General features: G+C 48.4%; 2 protein-coding genes across 4 annotated transcripts in view; one reads left to right on the top strand and one right to left on the bottom strand.

Moving 5' to 3' along the window:
* LOC143376367 (tRNA N(3)-cytidine methyltransferase METTL6) overlaps positions 1-21961 on the bottom strand; it is a 239151-nt gene that overhangs the window by 31101 nt on the left and 186089 nt on the right. The gene's annotated exons all lie outside the window — the stretch shown is intronic.
* Positions 1-21961, top strand: part of Dop2r (dopamine D2-like receptor) — a 113586-nt gene that overhangs the window by 6260 nt on the left and 85365 nt on the right. For all 3 annotated transcript variants that reach the window (XM_076826572.1, XM_076826571.1, XM_076826570.1), the window contains exon 2: positions 188-1169. In XM_076826572.1, the coding sequence (XP_076682687.1) occupies positions 462-1169 (708 nt within the window). In that variant the 5' untranslated portion in view covers positions 188-461. The remainder of the gene's footprint in view (positions 1-187; positions 1170-21961) is intronic.

Genomic DNA, 21961 nt, shown 5'->3' with positions numbered 1-21961 from the left:
GCCGCCCGTTGCACGAGCAGAGCCGCGTGTCGTTGGCGCCGCGTTGGAATAAAATTAAGATACCGGCTTGGAGCGCGAGAGAATCGAATTACCGGGGCAGGAAGCATCCCCGCGGATCGTGGCGCGCTTTTATTTTACAAGCGGCGGAAGGGAGGCAGTAGCACTGACCGCTCGTTCCCGGTTACAGGGATCCTCGAGGGATTTCAATGATACGCGTCCGTGATCGGTGAGAGGACGGCCTGGACGCAGCACCTCGTTCCTTGCGTGCACCGTGGAGGATCGAGGATCCTTATCTCGCCGGGACGGGGGAAACAAAGCGCTAGGAGGACGCAGACGTAGATAACCGGCACGAGAATGCCGGACAGAATCGAAGGGACGGATCTCCAGCCAGACGGATCGCTCCGTTTCAAGATCTCGTGATCGGTGTCGTTGTCCAAGATCCAGCAGCGGTCGCAATCGAAATGGAGACCAGGACGAACGAGTCTCTGGCCAGGTCCGTCGCGAGGAACCTGTCGCTGGACCAGACCCACCACCCTGACGAACTGTTCCCCGACGTGACGAAGAATAGCCTGATCCTTCACGACGACGAGAGCATTCTGGACACCGTCCTCTCGAGAAGCGATGGGAACGCGACCACCAATGCCGTGGAGCTGGGCTGGTTCAACGAGTCCACGATCTTCGACAGCAACGCGACGCTGTTCGAGTCCTCGTTCGGGGCCTCGTCGTCGCCCTTCGCGTCGTCCACGTCGGCCAGCTCGGAGAATTACACGGGCATCTCCGATCTGTTCGTGCTGGAAGATCTGAACGATTACATAAACCAGTTCAACGATTTCGTCAATCTGACGTACTCTGGCGGCGGGGCCAATCTGAATCTCAGTGGAAGTGTCAACTGTACGTCGTCGATAATCGCCGGGACCGCGGTGAGCGTGATCAGGCCCGGTGAATGTGGGCCGACGGCCGACGTCGATCAAAAGACGAACGCCAACACCTGGTGGGCGCTGATTCTCGTGATCGTGCCGTGTTTGACCCTGTTCGGCAACGTGCTCGTCATCCTCGCGGTGGTTCGCGAGAGGGCCCTGCAGACCGTCACCAACTACTTCATCGTCAGCCTGGCTGTCGCCGATCTCCTGGTCGCTGTGCTCGTCATGCCGTTTGCCGTCTACGTTCTTGTGAGTCTGCTACTCTTATTCATCCTCTGCATGCGTCTCTTTTCAGTTCACCGTGGACGAACGCAATGTGGCAAGCCTCCCGCGTTTTATCTATAATGATACACTGACGACCAAGCGTCTCCCATTTACCCTTTAATTGCGGGAGTTTATGGGGGTGGACCGCGAAAATCAGGACTTCGTAGTTAATTATGAGCCACTTCGCCCCGATAAAAAGCATAGTTGTCGGTTGTTATCTTGGCGCGGCTAATGAAAACTATTTCCCGGTGCAAGCTTCTTTGGAATTCGCGGCCGAGCTTCCGCCTCGGCGAGCAGAAAAAAGTAGTTAAGGACTCGGTATTACTTTCAGACTCCGCGCTACGGCGCTGCCGGGCGATGGTCTAATTACGATAAATTTAGGGGTGGGTTATATATTTATGAACCTCAAACCGATAACCACCCGCGGATAAAAATATTCCTTTCGATCGGTGACTGGTCTCTTTATTCCTTTCCACAATTCCCAACTAAGAAATTCAATTACTCCATCGGTACAATTAGAAATACTCGTGCAGAAATTCGAATGGGAGCCAGAGAAAACCTGATTCCCCAGACAATAGAGCTGCCAGTTTGCCCACGGGTTTAGTTACCGAGCAAATGACGGTTTCGTTTCGTCGCGTTCTCCTACCTTCAGATATATGGCAGGCGAATCGAACGGCAACAGGATTAGTTAATTAAAGCAATTTGAATAATTCTTCGAGCAACAGCTCCGAATCCCTTCGTGTGACGGCGTCTGACCCACTTCCATGCCGAACGTTGCTATCAGAGTTACAGCGTGGCCATCAAACCGAATGCGGAGAGCCGAGGCATTCTTTTCGGTATTTATTTAGCGCTCGCTGCATCTACCTTCCAGAATATAAATTCGGGTTTCACGCGGGACGAGGTACGCCAGCTCGATGGATTTACTCTACTTCATTACGAAATAATTTCAACTTCATCGCGTGTTTTGTACCCCTCATTCGTTCTTAATAATTTAAATGGACGTTGCGCTGTTTCATCACGGGGCGAATCATATTTCTCGTATGCAATAAAAGCACATGAATTATCTTGCGCAAATATCAAACTTTGCAGCTTCCATACTCGCAGATTCACGTTCCTCTACTTGGCACGCGCAGATCGGTGTTTACATTGCTCCGTTCTACTGTGAGAATAGCTGTAATGTCGTTTTTTTGTTGCGTCTGTATCGAAAAAGTGTTTTCAACCAAATTAGGGAGCTCGCTGGAAGCTGCATCGATTTCTCGGGAACTGTCACATTCGTTTTCGCTCATCGATGACTGATGACGGCGAGGAAAATAAGCGGGATAATGGAAAAGCGTAAAATCGCTCATGAAATAGATCTTTATGGAGAGGATCACGCGCTAGATGCAAACTTTGCCCATGAAGGAAGATAATAATTCCACGATTGTGACGCGACAGGGGCTGCGGCGCGGGGCCTTGAATTCGGATTGGAGGGTCGTAAAGATGTCGTAAACGTCGAATTTCGGGCGACCGAGTTATTCGTATTCCGCGCGTCCCGCTTCGTTTTTACGGCAACTTTTATCCGAGGCCACTTGAAATCGTTGCCCCGATGGGCATTCCCCGAGTTTAAACGCGCCTCTCTCGCGTGACCGGCTTTGATACGAAATTCGCCGTGCGTGGAACGACTTTCCCGTCACCGAACCGATCCAATAGTTCCTTCGGTTACCCGTAACCGAATAATTCGTGCTTTGCCAGAGCAATCATCCGTTGCGCCACGATTACGATGCACCGTTCGTCCATGAATCGTTAATGGAATCGCTGTTTCGCGTGTTCCTGGCATCTTACGCGTAATTAATCGCCAATTAAACCGTGGAATATCCTTCGAGCGAATGGACGAGGGCATCTAGATGGTAGGACGTTTCTGGCGACAGACGTCCGCGTCAGTGGAAGTTCGAAGGCCCTTTTTTCCGAAGCTGAAGCAATCCGCGACGAGCACGCGATAGCTTGTCGACGTTCCTGAGGGTGCCGCGGGACGGAGACATCGTTTTGCGTGTCACGCGTTTACGCCGCCTGGCTATTATTGGAATCGTTTCGTAAGCACGACACATGTTCATGCCCGAACAGTCATTGTATACGTGCCATTTCCCTTCGCCTGGCACTAATTGAGCTTTCGTTGAACCAACAGGCGGGCGGGATTTATAGGAACGGGTAATTTATTCCACGCGAACGGTATAAAACGTAACGAGCCTTTTGGGACGCACGGGGATAACACAACGAACAATTCAGAAAGCATATCGATCCGAAGATATATAAATAAATAAATAAGTAAATAAGACATTGAAAGTATGAAAGTCAAGAGGTGGATCAATTAGAAACATTCTTTATTCCCTGATTGTGTTAAAGAAGATATAGGTTTCAATGAAACTAATCTCTTCTGGAGCAGCGTGCGACAGCATTCTCCGGGGAAACGCGCTAACTCGCAGAAGCTTTAATCACGCGTTTAAACATCCTCTCGTCTTTCTTCGTCTATCCTTCGTGTTCTTCCACCCCGCCCCGAAGTGGCCGAGGCAAATGCACTCCGGCCCCTCTATCGGGGCGATAAAATCGACGCGGCCCGGGCTGGATATTAACACGATGCAGCGTGCTAAAATCCCTCATCGACCGCTTAAACGATCGCTCGCAAGTTTCGCGTTAAACGGTTTAACAGGCCGCGTGCGCGCCCGTGTAATGCGTCGCGACGATAATGTTGCAAGTCGAGCATCGCGCCCACGATCGAAACGCCTTTAATCAGGTGCCAGCGTCAATCCACATTCCCATGCTCGCATCCTCGCGAATCGTCCGAGACAGTCCCCCTGTGCTTTCGTTCGTAGTTGTAACGAGCTCGTGATTTTGAACTCGATACTTCGGCTATCGTTTCCAGACCCCAGCGCGGAGGGTCGAGGAAAATCGAGAACCGAGCAAAAAAGCCGCAGGTTCAGCCAGAGCGCGGTGATCTTCTTTGCGCGGCTAGTAATATTCATTTTATTCTTTCTAGGTTTTAAGAGAAAGTTCCTCGATAGTGGTCCCGTAGGAGTATCCCTCCACGGCCCCCCTGCTCGTGACCTAACGCTGATTGGTAATTCGCTTTTATCGGTCCTCCGGCAGTTCTAAGCTTTTACGGTTACGCCGATCATGAGTTTGCAGAAATTTTTAAATTCCTTACCCTGCCGCGTTATACGAGCCATCGACTGCTCCTTGAACGACGCTATCGTGATTCGCGAGCGCGCGTACCTGCGCCCTCGATATCTCGACCGGCGGCGCCGAAAGGATTTTAGTTCCTCTTTGAATTTTCTCCCTGGACCGCGCCTTTCTAATTAGAACGAATAAATTAATTACGCAAAGAACAACGGGGAGGGTGAAGCGCGCGTAATAAGGGGCGGACGGTTTCCTCGCGTAATATCCTTCATTCCTGGCCATTTTCCATACTGTCGCCGTGTAATCGAAACCGCCCACAACGTTGTCACAGTAGTTTACCCGTAGCTCGCCTAATTCTTTGTGACTTTTTTAGGTCTTTCCTTGTAATCCACCCATCTCTGTTTAAAAAACTTCGATCGTTAAATTCACGAAGTTTACCCTTCGCCAATTTGCCGAAACTTTATTCAGTGTCTTTGCAGTGGTCTTCTGCACGTTCGTGCTTTCGAGACTCCCGATATCCCATTGATTTACGAGATGGAAGGGCTTCTCCGTGACTCTGCTCCATTCCCCGGCGAACAAGACAGAGACACTTTACACGATCGAGGAAAATCGATAGGGAAAGCTACTTTCGCGATCCTTTCTCGCTGTGCCTGTAATTTCCTTTGTTCGACGGTTTCATCGCCCCCTCGCCTCCTCTACGGCACTGTTTGGCACACCAGGGTGATCTATGGAGAAGTCACGTGCCTTATCGGCACCGATCAAACCGGAATCCGTGGCGAGTTATTGTGATTTTGGCAAAGTGTCGGCACGTGAGCCGGTGCAAGCCTGGCTTGGCCCAAAAGCGGAGAGAAAATTGCAAAGATGGAGGACAGATGGAAGAAAAGGGGTGGAAGGAGCTCGGGGGTGGATAAGGATAAGTGGTGGAAGGGAAAGGACGTGGACGGGGACAAGAAGCAGAAGGGAATGTGGGTGGAAGGGCCAGCGCAAGGGTTCAGTCGAGGGTGCACTGCGTGACCACGAGCAATTTCAACCCTCTCTCAACCCCCCTGGCCCCGCGTCCACCGAATCGAAGGTAGCTTCAACACTGAGCCGTCTCGTGGAATAACACGATAGATCGCCAGTCGAGGCAAGGTCTATGTTAATAACAGAGATCGCTTCATCGTATGCATGCTTATTACTTAACCAACTCAGCCCAGTTTTGATTCAAGCTGTGTACACACTGGTTACATCGTCAGCCGCGGCGCTAACATGAATATTAATGCATGCGGCGCAGGAATAGGCCACTTTTCTTCTGGGAATAGAGACCACGAAACGGTTTGGCCTTGGTGGGTCAACTAAACGCGAGTTATCTTTCATTCGCTTCCTTTCGCTGTGTGTCTCGGGTCCGAATTGGAAAGGGAACGCATGTCGATAGGGGAATAAAGACCCGGTGAGTCATAGTTTCTTCGTGTGATGTCAGAAGTAATCGGGCAAGCTAAATTAGAGTTACAGATATTACAATTTCTGAAGAATATGCAGCAAAATATTCTTTTATTTGGATAATCGCGTATTTTTAATACTACCGGCATGAAATTATCAAAATTTTCATAAAATTATGAAATAACTGTAATTTAAGACTATCATCTTTTCTGTTCCGAGAAAACTGTTATAAAATGCAGTGTATGTATTAACTGAATATTTTATTTCATACATTTTCGTGTAAATAACTCGTTCGGCGAAAATAATTCTGCCCTCAATTTCTTAGATAATACTAATTAAAAATTATTCCTACCCTTTATATTTCACCTTTCAATACCTGTTCAAAAGTATACGATCCTCCAGAACGTTTATTAATCGAACATAAAATGACCGTTAAAACTGAACAAAGTTAATTTAAAGCAGGAAAGAAATGATTTAAAAGTTAAAAATTCGATAAACAACTGTAATTTATAAAAGGTAACAGTTTCATTTGACCTCAGGTCGCTACAGCAGTAGCATAAGAGACGCAAGTAGAATAAGTCCGTGCTTGGTCGGGCGAGCGATCGGCGCTCGACCTCCAGCTCTCCAAATCAAAAGTCAAATGGTCTTGAAAAGAGTTCTCTTTAACTACCGTCGTCCTCGATCCTGATCCCCCCGATATCGGGATCGGTCACAACAAAACGATCGCTCGCAGGGAATATGGAACGTGCCAGCTGTAGGAAATTCGCTAGTCGGTGGTCATCGTTCGACCAGGCGTCATCAGGGTCGAGTAAGCAAAGTAGAGCGGGAGCGTAGCGACATTTACTGTAGCGCGATTCGGAGTTTCGTTGGAGGTCGGTATTTAAAAATTCGGGCCAGCGGGATTTACGAGGCGGACGTGCCCGTAGCGGTTGGTTTTTCAAAGCGAAGCGTGTTGTGTGGAAAGTACTCAAAGTACGGGACCATTTTGCAAAGGGACGAATGGAAATAGTGCGAAAATAACTTTAAACGGGTTTCCATATGCAGATCCTGTTCTTCCAGCGTTCTGTGCGCTCGATAAAACAGAGTTTCCAGTAACGCATTCAACGTTCCCCCTAACAAACATTGCGCAGCCATTCCGGATATCCCTTAATGCTAGCGAATTGACTAGTTCTTGACTTTGATCGAGATAGGGGCCGCCCGACTGTTACAGATTTCATCCCTCTGTACGTTCTGCGTGACTGGCGTATGGTCAGTTCAGTTCACTTTTGGAACTGATTGGGTGACACTTTGCGGCACCCTTTCGCGAGAGTGTTTGCGAAGGGCAGCTGGGGACAGCGTGGGATGTTTTCGCACATCTATTTCCCCATACTGTCCCTCAATATCAACCATTTGATTGTATGATTGAACCACAGCGAGATAATCCGTCACGAACTAAGCAAGGTCCAAACGAGTTGAAAATCCAACCGCGGACGATAACACGTCCGCCATAATTCACAAAGCTCGTATATATACGAGCGAATTCCCGACGTCGGACGCACCCAGTGTCCAACCCTTCACAGCCACGACTTTGCCACCCCCTTCAACGTTATTTTCCAGCCAGGAAGTACATCCCCCTTGCTCCCTTAGAGCTCGAGGCTCGTCCACGATGCTACGCCGTAACCGCCATAATTTCGAGCCACTCGTGGGCCATTCATAATTTCTGACTACGCTCTATCCCCCAACGCCCTTACGAGAATGGTTTTCCCGAGAATATGAGGCACGCGTGCGCGAGACCGTGTAACCGAGATATCCGAATCGCATTGTTCGGCGAAATGCAGTGTGTTTCGTTCGCTGTGCGATAGGCTGCCCGAGCGTTAAACGTTCTCGATGCATCGGGCATGGCGAAACGATGGGATTAAATACAGTTGAAAAGCGCTGGATGGCTCGGACGCAAAATTGAGAGTTGGATGGAGGTTGATAGTGGTCGAGGAGGTATTGAAACTCTGCTGACAATTTCTAGGTTTTCAGGTATGCTGTCTTTTCAGTTAACACGTCATTAGGTGCATACTTTGGTTCCTTTGAAACTTCCACGCACTTACGTTGTTCCTAAAATATATACCTGCTTACCGTCGCGACGGGGTGCACAAATATCTCGAAATGTACGCAGTGTATCGCGGGCAAATGTAGAAGAAGCAATCGCGATTATCATCAAAATAGTCGGCAGCACTCGGGCGGAGTGTGTGCGCATGAATGTTTGAGTGGAGCTCTGAAATTTGCATCCGTATAGATCCCTTCAGATTCAAATAAGTTTATCATTCTGCATCTGGACGTATTAGGTTTCCCCGTTTTTCTTGAACGCCAAGCTTTATGCTAGCCGTAAACTGTCTGGCAGGCAGAACGTGAATGGGATAAGTCGTTTCGAGGCTGGAATTTCGCGCACATCTCGAGGATTTGCGCTCATGCCATATCGTACCTGGGTATACCGCAGTGAATCTGGAAGACATCGGCGTTTCTTCGAAACGCAAGAGAAACAGGAATGAATTCCATCTGTATCAACTTGTTCGAACGAAACGAATTTCGAAGCTTCCACCGAAGCTCGTCGTTACGTCCTACAATGTAGAAACGTGTTCTCGCGACTCTCGTCAAAGAAATTTATAGGTTTCCCTCCATCGAAGCGACAGAAGGGATTAGCGAAAAAAACATCGACAACGAGGCGCTCGTAAATTCACCATATCGAAATTCACTTTCCACTCGCGACACCGCTGAAAGCCAACGGCGATATATAAAGCCGGAACGGATCAAGCTTTACTGCCTGGAGTGTCCATTTTTCATCCGCACTTAGATGCTAACCGATAGCGTCCCGATCGTTCTTCTGAACGGCGTCCGAAGGAAGAAATGGCACGCTGCAGACGGTCGTTCGGCGATGCAGGGAGTATTAGTCAAGTTCGCGAGGTCGGGGCGAACATAGTGGTGGAGATAAAATTGCTGACCATGCTTCTAAATAAGGGGAGAGCTTCTTCTGTCTCTCGAATTCCGCGCTAATCGATCATGTTCGGCTAGGGAGATGACGTCAGCGGTGTTGGTCCATTATGGATCTTGAAATTCTGGACTCGATGGGTGTACTCGAACCGCGTGACTCGTTTCCACCGAAATTTCGAAATTTTGAAAGGCAGTGGTCATCGAAAGGTGACGTCTCGTTCACTAGCATTCGATTTGCGCGTGCTTTCGAGCGCGTGCTCTTTTGCAGGCTCCAAACGCGTCAACGTGCTCGTATCGCTTCCAAATACGTGACGGCGCCGATATGAAAATCTGAGGAACGCTGCAATCCGTTATGAAAATATTTGTTCGGCTGCAGATTATTGGAATCATTCATAAATTCCCGCCGTGTCCCGCTGATGACTAACGTTTTTTAGAACGCAGCCGAGTTCACCGGTGAAACGTATCAAAGTGTCGGGCCATTATTCAAAAGTACCTGATATTACCAAATTCCCCTTGAACGAGGGGGCTGCGGCGATAAATTCGCCTCGCCACCGATCGGGAATCATCATTGGTGTAGGGAAAAAAACGAGGATTCCACCCTTTTGACTAGCGAGCATTAACGAGCACATTTGCCTGAGCCCCCTCGCGATCGACAGTGATATAAATCTCTCGCAGATGTTGAACCCGCGACGTCATATTTTCCTGGAATCACCGCGAGCAGATCAGGGGCCCGCCATTTCTCCGTGTCACCGTAATTCGACCTGATTGCGCTATGAAAATCGCATCCGTCTGAACGTGACCCAAAAAGTTTTGATCCAGCGGAAAGTTTCATAAATTATCGGTGCGATAATTTCTCGACTTTTTAATTGATAGCTTCGGTACGATCCCAGCTGGTCATCAATTAAAACGATAAAAGAGGACGAATGCCGTTCGCTGAAGCTCCATTGATGGAAATTTCGGTGCTAAAGGTTACCATTACTTTCACCAATTTTCCACACAGGAATAAGAAAATAGTGTTTCGCCTTGGTGAAGGTTTTATTAAAGTTTCTTTGAGTTCATAGAAGGGCATGGAAGATTCAGAGGATTCAGGTAACGAATCCTGTCTGACAAATGTAGGGTAATACTACTTGCTGGCTGCTCGTTGTCAGTAGTCTAAGCCTATTCGCGGCCAGACACGCTAACAGGCACGGGACAACCATTCCGGGAACGGCAAAATAGTAAACTCTGTTAGCAAACTCATACAACAAACTTTTTCGACGAATTAAATCAAAAGTTTATCCCACTCCTCCGTGCGCAGGCGCTCGCGAGAAGGACCCCATCAGAAAATCGACGCAGAAATCTCTTCAGGATCCGGTAAATCTAAATGTCGAAATACGGTAATTCGAAGCTCGAGTGCTCGACGAATATAGTTCCCTGTAAAATTTTCTCTTTGTTATTTTAGTGGAATAGTCAGAGCCAGTTTACGCGAGCAGAATTTTCATGTCGAACTCCACTCATCACCGATGTGATCTTCAAGTGCCATTTCCATTTCCGTGCTTCTCCTTCGTGCCGGTAGATTTGCATAAATGAGAAGACAGGCGTTTTTAATGGATGCGTATTCACATCGAGATGAATTCCTGCTGTTTTATGAAATAGTGCTGACCAACGGGACTCCACTATAGTCGTATACGGCCGATTGTAATAGTATTTACAATGCGAAAAAAAAACGCAATCTCGGGTAGTGTTAGTTTTTTAGAGCCGCGGGCGGAGTAGAAACAATACCGAGCGTGCAGCTTCATTTTTCAAAAGATCACAGGGTAATTAATGCCCCAGGGAGAGAATCCTGACAAAGGGCGAGCGTGATACCATAGGAACGAGAATCGCTGCACCGAAAAATATGTAGTCCACGGTGAAGGCGTAACTGATAAAATAACCCCGTGGAAACGTTCGTTTCCACGGCGAAAGGTACTCTCGCTGCGTGCGCTTCGTTGGCGTTGACGTTGACGTTGACGTTTCCGCTGACGTCACGCTGTCGAGCTATCGCGATGTTTACAGAAATCATGGAGTTAAATACGGCCAGGGGAGTATTGTCATTACTCGGTGATTTCGACGGGGACGCAGAGTGGAGGTCTGATTTGAAAATCGCGTACCTCGCGTCGAGCTGAAATTGGATCGGTGTAAAGGGGAGGGATAAAAAAATGTTGTAGCGTGTTCGAACAGAGATGTTGAACGGCGAGTTTCATCGTTGCCGCCTCTATATTTCTTTTTGTCTGCAACTTGGATCATCGTTGACAGGTTCATCAGCAGAAAATGTTCGCCGAAAATATTTTTCCATTTCGCGCTAATTCAGTCGTTTGCGATTTCTGGAATCCTAGGTGATCTCTCTAAAGTTTTGTGTAGCGAAGTGCTGTCAGAAGGAAATAAACGAAAAAGACAGGCTGAACGGATCGAAGCTTTTCTATCTCAAGTATTTCTGCCCGCACAATTACTGCACGTCCATTCGTCAATCACCCCGTGAACGATCTTGCCCTCAATTGACGGGGGCGCTTGCGGGAGAGAGTAATTTCCCAGAAAATTTCCTCGTCGCGTTCAGGATCGCATTTGCCTCCATCTTCGCGCCGAATGGGTGTGTCTTATGCAAAAACGAAGCTGCGATCGAACCTCTGTCGGGCATTAACGGTGCGATTCTATATTCACCCTCAATTCAACGAAGCTGATAAAGCTCCTTACAAATCGTTACACTTTTCCCGTGGATTAATCACTTCCTCGTCAGAATTTTAATCCTCGTGAAATCATTCTCCAATTAGCTACCCTTCGACGCGAAAAACAACGAAAACGAAGCGAGTCCGGCCGTGGTATCTCGATTTAAGAAACCCGATTCCTTGTAACGCCTCTTGGCGTCGTTAGTTTATTCACTTTCTAACGGCAACACTTACGTGTTTCTAATAAAATGGGAACGGAAGAGACGTTATTACGCGTTCAATTGTGGTGCTGTGACTTCTCAGCTACGACGACCCCAGTAGCGCTCGCGCAGCCAAATGTTTCGGGCATAAAGTCGGCCAAGGGGAGACAATTTTGCCGAGAAATTCTCGAGGAACGCGACTCGTACAGGCCAGACCTTCGATCGATCGTGAATTATTTGGATCGATGCTCGAACGAGGGCTCGCCGGCGCCTCGAAATCGACTTCTATTGTCCATGCCTCTCTCCCCATGGTCGCGAGGAGATTCCTTGACCTCGAGCACAATCCGAGCAGTTGCTCCTCGTCTGATAACTGGAGAAATTGTGTCCGCACGGAATACAGGATCCGGATTCATCTTCGCGGAAACCTCGCACGTAGAAACGTTACGACAGAAATGTAACGCTAAATTCCCGCCGAGAATTTAATACTTTCGGCCAGCACGAGCGTTTGCTCCGAAATAACGCCGAACGAGGGACTGCTCTGTTTGCTGGTGACAAGCGCGGGAAACAAGAGCAGCGGAATTCGCGAACTATTCGGAACAGTGTCAAGCTTCTAGCGACTAATTAATTTTTATGTGCTAATGGCTGCGGTGGCTCGGTTATCGCTTTATCCCGGGACACTTCCCGCGGCTGGATTAAATACGTCGGTTCGGTGAAATCTTCGTAATTAGTTGGCCCGAATGAAAAGGCTCGGAATCATTGATGCACCGCAGGGGTTGCCAAGTTGGAGAAACGAAAGTAGAACACAGAGGGGAGCGTTAGGGATGGACCGATAGAGAATGTAATTTGGCGGGTACAAGTAATCAAAGCATCCAGGGGGGGCGTATTTCCGTGGATATTGGTCTCTTGGCAAACGTTAGACTGTTTGGCCGCACCTGTGAGCCGTTATAATTTCGATATTGTAACTTTGAGTCGTTTGCCGTTAAGCAGTTTGAACAACGCGGCAAAGCGATCGTCGTGCTTACGTGTAACGAGCTCGGTGAATTTATTACAACCTGTACGATTACGTCAGCTTGAACTATCGTTGCACAAGTGTACCTACACCGGCGAGGAGTGCAACGTCAATAGAATGGTACCTAGTTCTCGAAGTGGTTTTTGGATTACAGTGTTCCCGATGGTCATACCGGAATTGGGCTGCACAAATTCGGGAATCTTGTACTATTAGAACTTGAGTTACAACTACTTTCTTACGTGGCAATCGAATTCTTTTGAACAAATATTATTCCTCTTCTCCCCTGTTGTGACATATTATGACCTTTCGAATTCTCTCTTACTGTCGTGAACGAATTGAAGGATATTCTAAGGATCACATTTATAGAAAATCAGGGTGGAGGACGAATCAGTCAGCTTCATCAACTGCAGTGTCAAAGCGAGTGAAGCTGTGCTGATGAGGTAGTAAGCCACGACACGCGTCTGAGATATGTAGATACACCCCCAAGAGAACATCGCTGTTCCTCTCCCTCAGTAACAAATAATTCGAAAGCTGACGTATAGGCACGCCTCAAAATCAGACGATGACTCTCTGTCATCGAAAGTCGCAGGTGCTTCCGTTTTCCATGAACTGAGAACGTGGCTGGCGTAAGACATCCAAGTTAAACCGAAGATATGTTTTATGGGCATTTTATTTTCCTTCCTGAGAGAGGGTCATTCTTCTTCTCCCCTTCCTCTACCTCAGAAACTTTTCGCCGCGGATCGCGCTCGCCCTTTTTCGGCGGTGTCTGCCTATGAAAATGAACCTACTCCCAGAACTTCCCCACCGACTTGACACTCATAATGCTCGGATTTATCGCCGTTTCGAAAGAATACCGGGGCTGCCTTCTAACCCACCCCGAAACGTCAGGAAAACAACAAACTGGCATAACGTGTAAACATTTTCATTCCGGTTTCATCGACGCCGGTTTCGTAACCATTTCCCTGTGTTATTCACTGTTCGCGTTCGGGCAAAACAGCGCTGTAAAAAAATTCCCTGCATTCTATTGTTACTCTTCTTGTAAACATGCCTATTGTATCCCAGTCGATTCGACAGGACTGTAGTCTCTACGTGCAAACGCCGTCTTTGTACCCTTCAGTCTTCTTTCGTCCCTTGCTGTTCCTATTAAGAAGCCTGTGTCACGTGTCACATGTCTCACGGACTTTTCGATTTCGCGCTTCCTTTGATTCACGTAACGCGGCTTCTTACCCCTTGTGCCCTGAAATCGCCCGTGTCGCTCCGCGCGTTCCCCAGCCGACACACTGCTTCCCGGCATTTCATTTTCGCCCGCTGGTTCTTTGACAACGCGATTTCGGTACTTGCACGTCCACCCCGGTGCCCGTGGAACGTGTATTTGCACGGGGAATCTGGAAATACCACGGTGTTTCGCCTGGCGTCTTGGAAACTCCAATTTGTGGCGCGTTCGCGATTTCTTACTCTGCGTGCAGCCGAGTTTTTACCGCGGACCGTGAGGGAATCTCGAGGCTGAAGCGTCTTCCGAACTTCTTCCAGTGTCGAACACGAGTCACAAAGGTGTTTCCTCGGAAGCTAGCGAGTCGACTATCGCACAATGTTAAGCCACTGTTGCCTTACGATCAGTGATCACGGTCGAAGGGAGCTTCTGATAGCGAAATCAAACGAAGATCTCATCGAATTTCACCGTTGAACGGCCTCCGGACGATATATAAAGCGCCGGGGATATTTTGCCCCGCATTTTGGCCGTTATCCAAGTCGAAGGCAACGATAACGACGCCCCCCTCATACCCCATCCATCGAATCGTGCCATTACAAAAGTGGGTCAAAGTGGACTTTGAAATATCATTGTCAAAGTTCCTGTTTCCATTTCGCTCGTCCATTGCCAGGCCAAGATAACTTTTAATTACGATCGTCACCGCCGATAGCCCGCGAATTTGCTTACATTCTGTCCATTGTCCGTCCGCGCTCTCGTTGTTGCGCTGCACTTTTCAAACGTTGGGTCAGAAACTCGATGCCATCGATTTCGATACGTGCAGCGTTGTCTGCGGGGGGAGGGGGAGGGGGGAGGAGATGCGATTATGTGACACCAGGGACGTTTCTACTACCGTCAATGTTAGCCGAGGTGAAACGTGACGGACCTGAGGAACGAAAACAGCTTGGAACATTTTTCCAATGGTAATCGCGTTCCGAGAGAATACACAAGATCCAGAGACGCTTGTCGCTGAAACTACCTCGAGGTCTTCATAAAGAAGCAAGCGAAGAAATCAGACGAGTGAACGAAATATATAAATATATAAACCTTACTTTACATCGCGAGAAGGCAGGTGAGTTCGGAACCGATTTCTGAGGTTCCACCGCGCGTCTAGAAAATGCAGTTTTTCCAGCGCAGAATTGTCATTCAAGTCAAAACGATATTCCCCGAAAAAACGCGCGCCCTACTTCGAAACTGTCGTTATTTATTGTTCCAGCAGTTGCCTCCTTCCACTCCTGCGATCTCCGCAGCATTCGCTTCGACGCATTCGCGCGAAAAACCTCCAGTCCGATTACAAGAAGTGCTTAGGAACCCCTGTCGAGATTTAATTGCTGCCGTTTTCGGGACGCTGTTTGCAACGGAAATGGAAATTCTGTCCACCGTGTGTGACGGGCGTTGCAGCTAATATTTTTCTGCCCCCGCTCCGATAAACCGTCGCGCGATGCTCGAAAATAGAAAATGACCGAGGCGTGCTCGATATTGGTAGAAGCACGCCGCGGCGGTTTTAACTTGCATTTACTGGGCGTCGTATTTGCGGGCGCCAGATTTACGGCGGGAATTTTATTCTCCTGCGCGTGTATGATAATATTGTATTCTTTATCGCGGCTCGTAATGGCCCTGCGGGTTTAATAGTGGCGCGTAATGTCGACGAAACGATATCGCGCGCATCTGCTGCATGTTGGTTATTACGGATGACTTCCGCCACTTAAATAATGTCGCGGGCATTTAATATTGACCCGAGAAAATTTCAAATAAACCGGGAGAAACGAAAATTCATTATCCCACCTACAGTGTTCTATAACATCGTGAAATCTAGTCGTGCAACTTCAAAGAGTTAAGTGACGAGTATTTCGCTGAACATTACGAAAGATTCCTTCCAAAAAATTCAAAGCTACCAAGGCCTTTAACGAATCTGTAAAGTTGTAGAGAAATCGGGATATTTGGTTACCCAATTTCCCTCACAAGCAGAGCCAGAATGGTGTTGATACGAAGTTGGAGTCGCAACAGAAAACCGCGGGGCTCGCTCGAAAGTATAATAGATAAACAGAGCCGATTAAAGTTGCAGCAGCGCTGCAGTTTACCTTGCAGCAAGTTGAGTAGTCCAAACAACTCTTCAAACTGGTTTAGCTCACAGCGTTCATCTCGGCGATTGCGTATTGAAGCGACTCCGCGCGAAATAGCAAACTTGGTAGCATTAACACTTGATAATTTTGAAAAATAGCACAATGAGATAGTAAATTTTATAACAATTAAACGAGCTGAAAGTTCAAGCGAACTCTAACAACGCGAAGTTCAAATCTGCGGAAGAAATAAGCCGTAATTCCATATCATTGAATTTCCAACGTGGCCTGTCCACGATTTTGTAAATCTTTCCCAGCCGATGGCACATTTCGGGGACGAACTGGGAATCGATACCACAGCGTTATTGTAATCGTGGCTGGATAAGCTTTCGCAGGACGAAGGAACGAAATATGAAAGATATCTCCGCTTATCTGGGATGACACGGTACATCCCGTGCCGCAATGTTCCGCATAAATCAATAAAATTCGCACGAGCATTTACACGCGGGAGCATCGCGTTCCTCGGCGGGCAAACATATTCCACGAATCTCGGACGTGACGCGAAGAACGCGCTGCGTTTGAGGGGTAATAAAAAAAAATATGCCGTAGCATTGATTTCATCGCAGACGAACACGGTTCACTACGATTCTCTTCCGTTCATCGGCCAGAAAATATTTGCTATGAAAATATTGCACGATCCCGTATGCTTCCAGGCACGAGGCTGAAACGTGTATTTGCCTCGTTCCGCGTCCCCTCCCATTATGTTCCTCTCGCGCAATAAAAAAGGGAAGGAATGAATCGATCGGGGAACGTGGAAAGCGAGGAAGCAAATCAATCGAAACTTCTAATATCGCTGTCGACTGAATAATCGTTGATAGGTACGTACCACAAAATTCCATATTGGAGGCATTACGAACGCTTTTACTACAATTTCCATTCGACGAAACACCGTTTCGAGGCTGCTACGATATGATAAAAGTTAGCTTGTTCGTGGGGTGATGCGCGTGTCTGCTCGAGGCGATATCTCACGCTGGCTGGATCACACGATCGAGGGGATGGCGATTTGGCCCCTCGTTCGGCGATCATTCGAAATACATTAGCGTCATTAGCGAAAGAAGAAGTACCAGAGGGCGAAGTGGCGAAGTGTCAGGTGTGCGGGAGGGAAATCGACAAGATGGTGGATGGTTGAGATGGCGGGTGGTTTCAAGGGTTCTCTGAAGCACGTATGCCACTCACGTTTCAAAACGTTTTAGAGGAAATCGCTTGTATTTCATAAATCCCTCCAGGTAGCTGGATGGTGCTTGGCTCCGCAGGCTTAGCCACAAGAGGGTTCTCTCGCGAGGAACTTGGAGACCAGGGGGATCGTGGAATTCGAGTGACTTTCGTGCGCTGGCTCGTTAGGCGTTATGAAAGGTTACCTTCGGAGTGCTTCCCGCGACAGACTTTCCATGATTCTCACCCACTTCCCTTCCATTCTCTTTGATCTTCCTATAATCCTCCACGAGGGAACGGGTTGGTCTAAGCCACGCCAATATAATCGCCTGCCCCTAGAAAAACTCTGGGCGTAATTGCCTCCATTACTTAAACATCGAGCACGCTCGTCTTTCCATTTACCTTCGCTTCCTCCCTGTATGTCCATCCCTTCGAGGTAGAACCTCCGCGAATTTGCCTATTCAACGGGCCCGAATATATCGCGTATGCATCCCGCCGACCGGCTCGTTCACCTGTTGATAGACGTTCCGCCTACGGGATCAAAAGGATTTCGCGAGGTCGCCGGGGGCGTGTTTCGAGGCAGCCCTAGAGGTTCAGGTGGCCGCGGAAAGCGAGCAGCTAGCCTCTGCAAAGGGTGTCTTCCTCGCCGAGGGATGCCACGCGTCCGGGGAATTTCGTTAACTCTCGAAAGTGCAGGTGGAAAACTGGGAACGAAGATGGGAAGCCTTCTAAACCACCTTCGCTCCTGGAAATTGGGTGTTTCGTGAAGCAGCTTCGATTCTAACACTGTAGCTGTACCCTTTGGTAAGACAGTACAGCTAGAGTTCGTATAAAGGGAGCACGAAAGAATATTTGTCGATTTATAAGGGGTCCATATCGATTCGGGATGAACTCTCTCTGAGCAAGGATATAATATTCAAGTGTTTATCGAGGTAAAAGCTCCAGATAACAGCTTCCAGGGGAAAAGAGGACCCCTTTGTGCCATGACGTCCACCTACATTCAGAGTTTAATTCCAACCGCTCCTTCCCAGAAGAGTGACAAATCTCGATGGCAGTGGAATAATCATGAGGAGCGAAAGGTTCCACTGGATAAGGGAATTACAGGGTCGAAGTCTATTGTTCTTCGCTTTGGAGCGTGATTGTCCAAATGGCCAGGTAGATACGCACGTGCCGGCGATCCCGACGTCGCGGCGGGGGAAAAATCGAAAGAGCGGAAACCGAAATCAGGCCATTTGTATTCCGCTGTTTCCGTGGCTTCCCGCGAGATATTGCGTACGCTCGAGGTGAAGGAAGGGAAGGGAGACAGCGACCCGCAAAAGCTTTTATTCGCTCGCCAGCCGGCTAAGAGGGAACAATGGAAAGTTAATCAACCGCGGGCCGCTGGTAAGAGCCACCGACGACACTTTCGTTTTAAAGCGGGATAGCCACTGCCAAGTTTTTGGGTGGAGCGAATACTTGAGCGAGTTCCACGGCGGGGGACATTGATCACGCGACTTCGCGACGGTCCACTTCTGCTGAGAGGTTCCTTCGCCAAACTTTCCTATAGATACCCTGACCAGAAGATCGTCTTGCGTGGACGACAGGTTCGTCGTAAGCAGCGCTAATTAATGGTCGAAGCGAGCTCCGCTTCCTCGAGTTACCTATCATCGATTCGACCCGACAGGTTGCTATTCGCTGAAGATCGGGAATCTTTCTATACATCCTAGTCTACTTTGAGCAATTTTTGTAAAACGTAGGTACCTATACATTTTATAAATTCCTCTGTTGGTCCACACGAACCTAAAGTTCTCGAAGCCCTGATACATGTTTGGCTAGTCTCCATCGCGGGCATTTCAATTTCCAGTTGACGGACCGTGTTACTTGGAAATTATTTCCATCGAACGGCTGTCGTTTCAAAGGTACCTTACGCACAGACAGCCCATGTCGACAGGCTCTGTTTGAACGCGATATCTCGAGCCTGGTGACACGCGTGTTTTTCAAACTCCATTTGATTTCCCTTTGTCTGAGAGTCGCAGTCTCGCGGTACAGCGAGATATCGCTCGCCAGGAGGCTCTGTATTCATTATTTTTTGCCCCTGTGGGTCCAACCCGTTGATGCTCACCCCGGCTGTGGCTTTCAGCGGAAGCTTAAACGCGATTAAGCGTCTTTTTCCGAATGACGCGCTGTTTTCCATTTGCCCGTTTTCTCCGCGCGATCTCGTTCACGCGATCCCATAAAAACGGACCGACCAGTTAAATTTACGACCGCCAGTTAGAGACATTTCCGTGGAGCCGTTTACGCTTCGTTCACTGCGACGTATTCATACATATCCTCGAGCCTTGGCTACGCCGGTTTAATGACTTGGTGACACGGTAAGACTGTTTACGAACGCGAACCGACCGACGATTAAATGCTGTATCGCGTTGTGATAAAATATTGACGCGTTCACGGGGAAGCAAGTAGTCTTGGAATCAGCATTCAGAGCTGTTAATTTCTATAACGACTCGCACAACGCTCGGGAACTGTCGACTTTGCACAGTCGGTTTCATTTAGAAACAAGGGGATGGAAGTAGCAATAACTGCAAGCAGTAATGGTGTAATCTACTTAGGAGGTGGTGAATCATCTCTCTGCATAATTAGCCGAGGGGATGGGGCAGGGTGCTAGAGTTATTAGCGATATTAATTAGCAGTCGGTATTAAAAGGTTCCAACGGCAGCTTTAAATTACTCGCGGACGGCCTCCCCCTTGCTTACTACTCTTCAGCGCAAATAAGGCTCGTGTTCCGGTTAAAAACCGCTTGCAGCGCGGTCTTCTAATTAGTTTCGTTTCGTTCAAAGCCTCGTGCATCGTTTAAAGGCTTCCAGGAAGCGGTTGGCTTAGACCGGGAAGGAAGAGCGCATCAAGCGGGATCTTCACCGCTGTTCCGCTTTAATCGGATCAAGAATTCGCGTTGCTGTGTCCAGATTATGCGTACAACGCGATCATTGGCCTTAACAGAACGTCGGCCACGCTGCTTTTCCCGCGATGCGTTTAATGGGAGCCCGCGGGCCCGATTACACGAGTCCCTTTGCGAATTCTACGAAACCGCTTGCTCCAGTGGAGCGCGTCAACGTATAGTCGGACGTCGGTAACTACTGGACCGCGTCGGGTTAATTCTGTCCATTAGAGGTAGAACGCTTTGCTTGTATTTTAAATGTTACGAGTCTTTCCGTAACCATGCAGAGAAATTAATATTATAACAATATTCTTCGCAAGCAGGTGTAGCGTTTATTCAAACCAGTTGGACTCTTCTACTTTTTACCTGACTATAATAAAGAGCGATGTTTGTTTGAATTAAATTCCACTGAAAGTTTGGTGATAGATGCGCCAAGATTGCCCCGAAAGCTTTCTAATGACTTTGCAAAGTACCGTGTTCCCAGATGCAATCAATTTCCATTCTTTCGTTGCAAGGTGTGCACGCGCTGCGCGTTTAGCGGACACATCGATCGCGAGGAAGCACGGTCAGGTTGTAACGGATCGTTCTTTCGTCTTCAAGTGCTGAAATCTTTACGGCGCCTACTTTAAAGCGGACTACACCCTAAAGACGCCATCAGCCCACGTCGGGAGGGGACGTTGGAACGGACGTACCCTCGGATCGCAATTTACCGCAGTGGATTCTCTTCGATATCTTCCGTTCGAACTCATTTGCTTCGGGGAACCATAAAAAGCGTTTCGGAGTCCGCGATACTTTATTAGAGTAACGAAATTATACACAGTGCGACCTACATTCCAGCCGTTCCCTTTTATAAGATGAGCAGGCTTTAACTTCCGTTGAATTCTTCAGAGAAATATTGCACCTTGACCTTCTTTCTTTATTCAGTGAAGCAGGAAAACTTTCGTCAGCCCTGCGTCGAAATTCAAGTGCGCGCGTACAGATGCCCCATTGCAGCTTTGTTTCTAGTTACTCCGCGGTCGTTCTGTCTGAGATAGCCCCGCGCGGAATTTACGTTCGGCCAGGTGAGGCGATCGGTTCGAGAGGAATGAATTTCGCAGGATTAGGGACAGGATTTACGGTTCTGTTTTCAGAACTCCGGGAACCCCTGCTGCGGAACAGAGGGTCTAGTAATTACGGTCATGTTTTTAAGCGTGCTCCCGCCTTCTCGGAGGCTAAAATCCCTGGACCGTCTTTCTTCTGTGCCCTCGGCCCTTCCTCCTTCGACCTTCCTTACGGCTTCCCTTTTTCAATGTAATGCGAGTGGAGTGTGCCCGAGGCTCGTGCAATTTGCAATCTGTTACCCCAGTGCTTTCGATCCATAAAACAAATTTCGCGTTTCTAACGTTCCTCCCAAGAGAGGGGGGAAAGGGAGGCTCGACTTTGGCAAGCGTGAGATCCAGGAGAATTCCATGGATATGAGCGCGATATTTGTACCAGAGGAGCGGTAATACATCCATTTTCTCAATCGCGCATTCTCGCTGTATAATTATGTGAAATCGGACACGGCATCGCACAGTAGACCGTTGTTATTGCATTCTGGCGATAACAAGAGATCGTTTAGCTCGGAAATGACTGGTGCTTGATCGTAATTCCGTGGGATGTTGCCCCATCGAGTATCAGACTATCGATCGCGAGCGGTGAACGCGGCTTTCCGAGCGACCGGGCCGTCCAATCGAAGAAGGAGAATCGATGGAGCGCGTGGCCTCCTGTTTCATCGTCCGCGAACCTACTCGAGAAAGCTTCAAAGGGCTTTTACGCGCAGCGATGCTTCGAAAAATAACGCTTCCGAGGGCTGAAGGAGGATTGAACGGGCTGGGGAAAATGGTACCGGTAGAAGAGCTCGCCCGACGCTTGGGAACTGGAAAAGGGCCTGAGAGCGGTGGCGAATA

This window comes from Andrena cerasifolii, chromosome 14, assembly GCF_050908995.1.
Source record: "Andrena cerasifolii isolate SP2316 chromosome 14, iyAndCera1_principal, whole genome shotgun sequence".
Classification (NCBI taxonomy): Eukaryota; Metazoa; Arthropoda; class Insecta; order Hymenoptera; family Andrenidae; genus Andrena; species Andrena cerasifolii.
This window is presented reverse-complemented; position numbering and strand designations above follow the sequence as displayed.